This window comes from Rhopilema esculentum, unplaced genomic scaffold, assembly GCF_057945365.1.
Source record: "Rhopilema esculentum isolate cy_ngs unplaced genomic scaffold, ASM5794536v1 HiC_scaffold_37, whole genome shotgun sequence".
NCBI lineage: Eukaryota > Metazoa > Cnidaria > Scyphozoa > Rhizostomeae > Rhizostomatidae > Rhopilema > Rhopilema esculentum.
The window spans coordinates 2,173,804-2,181,376 of NW_028300848.1; the positions used below are offsets into that span (position 1 = coordinate 2,173,804).

At 35.4% G+C, this 7,573-nt stretch overlaps 1 protein-coding gene across 1 annotated transcript; it reads left to right on the plus strand.

The window, feature by feature from the left end:
* Positions 1 to 246: 246 nt before the first annotated feature.
* Positions 247 to 6,352, plus strand: LOC135684622 (N-acetylglucosamine-1-phosphodiester alpha-N-acetylglucosaminidase). Its single transcript, XM_089115833.1, has 5 exons — positions 247 to 1,411; positions 1,676 to 1,804; positions 2,276 to 2,448; positions 3,161 to 3,233; positions 4,462 to 6,352. Exons 1-5 carry the CDS (start codon positions 594 to 596, stop codon positions 4,625 to 4,627), a joined length of 1,359 nt encoding a protein of 452 aa, XP_088971959.1. The 5' UTR covers positions 247 to 593; the 3' UTR covers positions 4,628 to 6,352.
* Positions 6,353 to 7,573: the final 1,221 nt, after the last annotated feature.

Sequence of the window (7,573 nt, forward strand, 5' to 3'; positions counted from 1 at the left end):
ATCTTTGGGAGTTATCGTATGATTATCGATAAGGATAATTTTTTAATTAGATCGACCTTTATCGGAAAGGACAGGTTTGACAGTTTTCAAAAATTTTAATTGTAAGTATTGAACATCCTGATTATCCAAAAAGTTAAGCTTGTTTGCCCTTTCTCTTTTTAGACGTTGGGTAATGACGGTAAACAGGGCCACTGAGTCTGGGATATTCAAGGGGGGGGGGGGGGGCGATTATTCGGTACTCAAGCGAACACTGAAACCAATGTTGACATGTATGGGTTTGTTTCTCAGAACGAGGCAAAACGTATATGGCTGCAGACCTGCATAAAAGCAGCCAGATGTTTTCCGATCTTCTGATTTTGGTAGAGATCGGAAAATTAATGTTTAACATGTTGATGTTTGCATAGTTATTTTCTTGAGAACGGGTTTTAACAGGCTGAAGGTGTCAAGAAAATTGTTCATTGTTGAATCGTTGCTGTTTTGTGCCTTGATTTACAATGGGGATGGCCAGCGTCGCATATCGAAAATTTAACTAAGCAACTTCTGCCTACCTGAACTCTGACAGCAAATTGAAATTGCTTTTCAAACAAGGAAATATGAATCTCACTGCTTTTCTGTGGCGAATTGCATTCATTCTTTATTTCTGTCAGCATAGATGCTTCAGTATTATAGAGGATGTTTTGCTGCCCTACCAGAAGTCACATGATGATACGAAGAGAAACCACAGATACGTAAGGGAATGCCAACATATAATTCACGGTAACAAGACTTTTGAGACTTACAGAAGTTATAATACAAGTAAGGAAAACTCTGTTGAATATTTAAAGTATTTGACTCATAAAATCGAATCAAGGCAGGACACATTTGTTATCAAGAAGAAATACGTACACGGACATATAGCACTGATAAACAATCCCGCAAAAACTTTTTCAGTATTGTATCCAGGATCTAAAGCAACTTGCAGCCAATGGTCTGGTATCAGAGAAACAGTTTCAAATACAGCAAAGCATGCTAAATGCACAATTGCAATAAATGCTGGATTTTTTAATACACACACTGCAGGGTGTTTAGGAAATATTGTGTCCAATGGTCACATGATACATGATTCAAATGGTGTCCAAAATGCTAACTTTGGAATTCGAAAAAATGGGGAACTAGTTGTGGGTTATTTGTCAGATGATGATGTTACTGAAAAAAATAACCCTTTTGTGCAACTCGTTTCTGGTGTTGGTTGGCTTATTAGAAATGGTAAAATATATATTAATGAGAGCAAAAAGGCAGAATGTGCAGATACAGAAGAAACTGGTACAATAGAAAGGTTTTTCAATGTTGTCTCTGCAAGGTCAGCAATAGGCCATGACAAAGATGGAAGAATCATTCTTATTACTGTTGATGGGAAAACTGATAAACAAGGGTGAGTTTTTGCTTTTCAGAGATAGAACCAGTGTTTCTGTCCAGAAAGTGATTAATTGTTTATCATTTTATGATCAAACAGAAAACTGTTTGAATTTCTATTAGGCAAATTTTGATTGCTGATTGTATATAATATGAATGCTATTTTAAACTCAGTCGAAAATCCCTGAAACAATTTTATGATTGGTGGATGAAGATTACAATTTAGCTTCCCTATCTGATTAAGTAAACAGCATAGTCATGATAAGGATTGCTACTCTTCTAGAGTCAACCTGTTGGAGCTTGCACGGATTCTAAAAGAGCATGGAGCAGTTAATGCTATAAACCTGGATGGAGGAGGATCAGCCACATTTGTTGTTAATGGAACAGTTATAAACTACCCTTCAGATATGTGGTAAGCATAAAAAAGTTTAAATTGAATAGCTTTATAGGGTATTTCAAGTTCTACTGACAGAAGCCCCCAGCCTCCCACAGTTCTGTGACCATTTCATGACAAGATTTTATAGTTTAACAGTTGGGTTCAACTTTCTTTGGAAAGAAAACAAATAGGATTTCCAATGCGAATTTCTTGTCAAAGCTCAAAAATCTTTGTGTTGAAATCAATTATATGTTTGTTTGCAAGCTTTTTGAAGAGAGGAATAGTGCAAACAGTAGATTTGCAAATGGAATAGAAACTAGAAGTCTGTTTATTTTGTAAAAGATCTAGGTATTAAAATATGGATGTCTTATCCGAGAAATTAAATTCACAGAAAAAATCCTTTGAATATTTATGTTGAAAATTGACAGACTGTATAAATTTAAAGCATATTCCTTAAGAAGAAACATTTTATTTTTGACTTTGACAAATTCTCTAAACTCTTTTTAGCGAGAAAGATTATTCATGTGAAAGGAAGGTCTCAACTATCATTTGTATACATAATTCTGTATGTGGGAACTGTGTTTGCTCTGGGACCAGAGGCCAATGCATCAATGGAGTGTGTCATTGTAACCATTCTAGGCCTTCCAATGTAAGTGAGGAAAATTTGCACCAGCAAAATGGTAAGTTTTGTATTAATCACATTAAGTCTCCTTATATTATGAATAATATTGTATCAAAGAATGTTTTAAAAGAGCTTTGCATTATTTATTGTAACTCAGATGTTGCAAAATGCTTGACTTTGAAAGCCAAAACACAGCCATTGGGCTATGATGTAAGGAGGTTCCTGTAAACAGAACTTTTCACAACAGTGAGAGTTTCTAACAGCTTAAAATACAGGTCTATATAATCAAAAGATAAAAAAAATGTTTTTTCTGGAATAAATCTTGAAAACTGATGACTGAATGTGTGGCTAATATAGCAGAAAGACTAAGAGCATTGTGTAAGGTAGTGTCTGCAATGCAGTTCTTTCAGGCTTTTTAGTTTTAATTCTAAGCAACGCCTTGTAGGTCCCCCTTTTTTAAGGATAGTTGTTTTGTCTAATAGTTTTAAGACTAATAGATTGCCAAGTTACCTCTTAGTAATTCCTTGGCATCAAAGTTTGAATTACTCTTGAGAGTCTAGAGTAATGGCAGACATCTCTGGCAATGGCATTGCTTACTAGAGGGTTTTGGTATTATAACTTGTTGTGCTAAGAACAATTTCAAATGTTTTGTATAACATATGATGTAGACAGGGATTACTTTTATGTTCATTTTGCTAATTGAAGACGTTCTGTTGTGATATTTATGTGATTCATCTATAATGGGATCTTTGATAACCTCTTTTGTCAAGGAAAACGTATCATCAGTAATGTTGATGGCTCAAAGAAAGACGAAACCAGTAAAAATGTTATATTCAAGGAAAGGTATGAATTACGCTCACCAATTTCAATTCATTCTAGTTTTTTGGTAACTTGTCAGCCAACTAGTGATGATGGGAACCTTAGAGTGCTAGTGGACAGAAATTAGTTTTAAAGATATTTGATAGAGAATGAATTATTACTTTGATGACCAAGCTATGATCAAACCCATAGGGAACCATTTTAAATAGGCAAAACAATTGAACACCTTGTTCTCATTGCCATGGTAACTAGCTAAATTCCTGAACAGTTCTGTTGGGATGAAATTCATATCGGGGGGAGGGGGGGGCTGCCCATTGTATTCCTTGTCATCCAGTACACTGTTAAAAAGGAAACATACTACAGTTTGACAGCTATTGTGGGGGCTCCAGCCCCCCTACCCCAGCCCCCCGGTTTCAACAGGCCTGCGGGATATCATGAATAGTATGTTAGATATATTTTTACTTTGCTCATCTTTAACAGAATCATCTTGTAAGAAGCTCAAGTATTGCCCTCTGTTGATTTTATGGAATATTACTTGGAGCGATTTTGGGTCAATTCAAACATTTTTTTCTTGATGTGCTTTTCAATATCAATATATCAAAAAAATGTTAACGTTTCTCTGTGAGTCGTTGAATACTTATCACGCTTGTAATTCCATGTAACATGGTACATACATTTGGTTTTTTTTAATTATCCTGGTAATTTAATTAACTACAGCAATTATGCCAAATTGTATAAGAGCAATAATTGTAAACAATCAGTTCTTTTTTAACAATCTTCTAAAGAATCTATTTCAGTCCCTTCCCATTTGTCTCCTTTTGAAACTTTTGGCAAATATGCTTGTTATCTGAAAAAGTTTATATAAATGAAAAGTATTTTGATTTTTTTCACCATTTTTTATTCTTTTATCTTCTATCAGCCCAATAAAACCTGAGTACTAATGTTATAGGAATATTGAAATCAAAATAATTTGAATTTAAGTGAGTCTCTGGACACAAGAAAATTTAACAATTTTTACCTATGAAGATTAAACTCTTGGAAAGACGACAAAAGATGCAATCGTTCCCTTGCAAAGTGATTTTTGGATAATTTTCACTTCTTTATAAGCAGCTACACTAGACAGTTAGCCTCGCCCCACAATTCTCTGTTTAATGAAGGTGTTAGTTGTATTCCGAATCGCAAATTTCTGCTAACCTGTTGAATCAACGCAAAGCTTACTACCCTTAATTTGCAGATCTTTATTCACTTGCAGCCTTGGAGGTATTTGGTTCATATCACTGACAGCTGTTCTAGGATGCAGTCTGTTAATGAATATATTTCTTGTTGTCATGCTACGCGTGTCAAAAAAGAAACAAGAAAAGCCATGGCGGCAGGGAGATCTGAGAGGCCTGCTGGATGAAGATAGCGACGGTGTCTAAAATTGATATCAATCAAAATCTGATAAGTAGTAAACAGTATAATAAGCGTAGAGAAATAATCATTCGAAAATATTTATTTAATTATTGATGTGGTTAAGTATCGGCTGGTCCAAACACGCTCAGTTTTGCCAGTCTCGTAGCTTCCTTCTTTGATTGTGAAGTATGGAGTGCGTTAACTGGCCTTCTTGCGAACTGTACATTAGCCAATCCGATCGTTCTATTCTATCAACATGACCTTTATTACTTGCTGCAGGTGCTTTTTAACCTCTCTGTTTGCACCAAGGACCAGTGCTGGTATGCTGATAACGAGACGTTGCCCCTCATAAGACCATCTTCTAGACTTCATCTTTAGTGATCATCTTTTTACTGTTCATGGGACCATTGCTATGATTCTTTTAGAAAAAGATCCTGGAATGTTATAAAAACATTCTAAAGTAGAACAACGTGTAGATAACGTGATTGGATGAACGCTACAAAAACAAATTCAGGTCATGAAAGAAGAGACAGTCTTCCACTTCATTTAACGTCTGCAGTCACTGCCTCGGTATTGGCTCCGCAAGACATCTGTATGTTAGCATTAAACTGGTATGATAGTTTATTGTCAACTTTGGGTCACACCAGACGCAAAAATCTCTTTTTGCTTAATTCTGAAGAAATCCTGTTTGCTTCTGCAGAAAATCTTTTGCTTTTTCTTCCGCAAATCCTCCATTCTTATATCTCTGACACCCTAATTCACTTGACGAAGTTAATCAGCCATTTGCTGGAGCGATCTTGTAATTCATTTTTAAATTAAATCAATGGAAATTAACGGTGTTGGGTATGCTACAAGCTTAAATAAAATATTATTCAAAGTAGAATTTGCTAATTTGGTTTATAGCCCAAATTTATTATTTGGTAATCGTGCGTAGATATTAAGTGTGTAAATCCATTTCCTTTTTCTGAATTTTATTCAATTTAAATTTATTTTTTCTCCGTGAAGCTCAGCGTTTTATCTTCGAACAATCAGCCTCTAATGGTCTCTAATTTAATATTGTTTGGTTGCGAAACCCAATGTTTCAGTTTTTCATTTTTAAGATTAATACGTAATACTCTTTTAGTATTAATACAATCAAGATAAAATAAGAGAACAATTGTTTTATTCCTATTATTTTATCTTGATACAATCAAATATAGTACAATAGTTGTCAGTTGAAATGTAAACTAACTAATCTATTAGCGAAAGTGCTGCTATACCAAGAGGTCGTGTTTACGTGTACCCAGTTCTGAAGATGATCTTTAAAAGCTCTTTTAAAATAAAAACAGATTCAGTGTTTCATACGCTATTTAGTATTCCCTTCCTTGGAATATCGGCTTTTTACCCGGTTGCATTATTACTGAAAATTGTACGTACCTATCTCTATTTTTCCCCTCTCCCAAGCCAGTGATTCAATGCGGGATATAATATCCCTTGGATTTAAAAACTAGTAAACTTCTGGATAGAAATTAGGGAAATACGGTAGGAAAATGAGCAATTTATTTAGATAGAGACAGTTCAGTTGTGTTTGTCCATATTTTAGAATACGAAATCTTATTACAGACCAACCAGTCATGTGGTTTCAGAACTAATTTGTGCATTCTAACAATATAGTTGTAGATTATGTCGAGTATCAAACAACTGCTATTTATTTCAATTGTAAGCTAGCCCCGTGTGAATTATGATCTTAGATTAGATAAAAACGCACTTGATTTTGGTTTCTTCATTCGTTCGTTAGCCTTCCTGTCTGCAAACTTTGCTTGGCTCTCAGGCTAAGTTTGACGTTGCGCATACATAGGTGCAGCATTACTATTGGTCCAGTAGTATCCATTTTTGTTTCTATTACCATTGAATGAAAGAAGTGAACTGCATATGATGCTGCTACATGTGGCAATTACAGACCTTGCTGGCTAATTATCAAGTAACTTCACTGCGTACACGTACATTGCGAGTCTGAAATGACCTCCTTACTACCAGTAGTAGACAGCTGTCTTTTGAGATCATAGTCTTCAGAAATTGCATACATGCATTGAGTGCATTGGTCAAGATCGAAGCCTGACTTATGTACCAGTCAATATTTTAATTCAATTCACAATGTAGCAATTTTTTGCTCATTTTGAAATTCTGCGCGGTAGCCCTTGTACTGTAAGCCAGAAATAGTGGAGGCATGCAGTTCCGACTTGAGTTCTTGTGGAACATCGAGTCAGATCTTCAAAGTATATGGTAGGCATTTTACAGTGTCCAGTGCGATTTAGTAAAAGCAAAGATGCCAACACATTTCATTCAAAAAACTCTGTCCCACAACTCATCCTTCCTCCTTAGTTCTTGTAAAGTTTGGAACGCTCTACCCTCTTCCTGCTTTTCGGAATCGCATGGCCGGTCTCGAGTAAAAACTGTAGTCAAGTGTCTTGGCCTTACCTCCCTCTCTACTAATTCCCCCGTTCTTCTCTTGTTAGGACTTAGTCAACGTCTCATGTGCCTCTCCGTAACATAACCTCCTAGAAACCACATCCTTCCCAGGGCTCTTGAAAATTAGCCATGCCTTTCTTGGCTCTCAAATTAAGAAAATAAGAAGAGTTTGAAATTCAATTATTGCCAAACCGTTTTTGGTGAACTTTGGTGAATTTTGCGTTGATCAATCATCAGCTTTTTCTTACTTAGCTGTCCAATCCTAAAATTTGTTTGAACAGAGCATTCAGTGACCTATATTTTCTTGAGATTTGTTTGTTAATTTAGCCAGCTCTCAAATTAAAATTTTAGCTCCTTTATCCACAGTTTATGTGCATTTAAGAATGAACAAATCAATGATAGCGAGTTGTTGGATTTCAGAATGGTCCAGATTAAAAGTTTTTTTGCCATGTTTTAGTTATTAACATGATGAGAAGAAAAGGTTAAGAGTGTTGCGTCACCTACACAGCTCTTAGTTCGATGAG

What these genes read in the sequence shown, in the direction of transcription:
- LOC135684622 (XM_089115833.1), top strand. Translation starts at nt 594, where the DNA reads ATGAATCTCACTGCTTTTCTGTGGCGAATTGCATTCATTCTTTATTTC. An exon ending in AAATTTGCACCAGCAAAATG is followed by an intron (nt 2,449 to 3,160) that starts GTAAGTTTTGTA and finishes TCTTTTGTCAAG; the next exon opens with GAAAACGTATCATCAGTAAT. An exon ending in AATGTTATATTCAAGGAAAG is followed by an intron (nt 3,234 to 4,461) that starts GTATGAATTACG and finishes ATTCACTTGCAG; the next exon opens with CCTTGGAGGTATTTGGTTCA.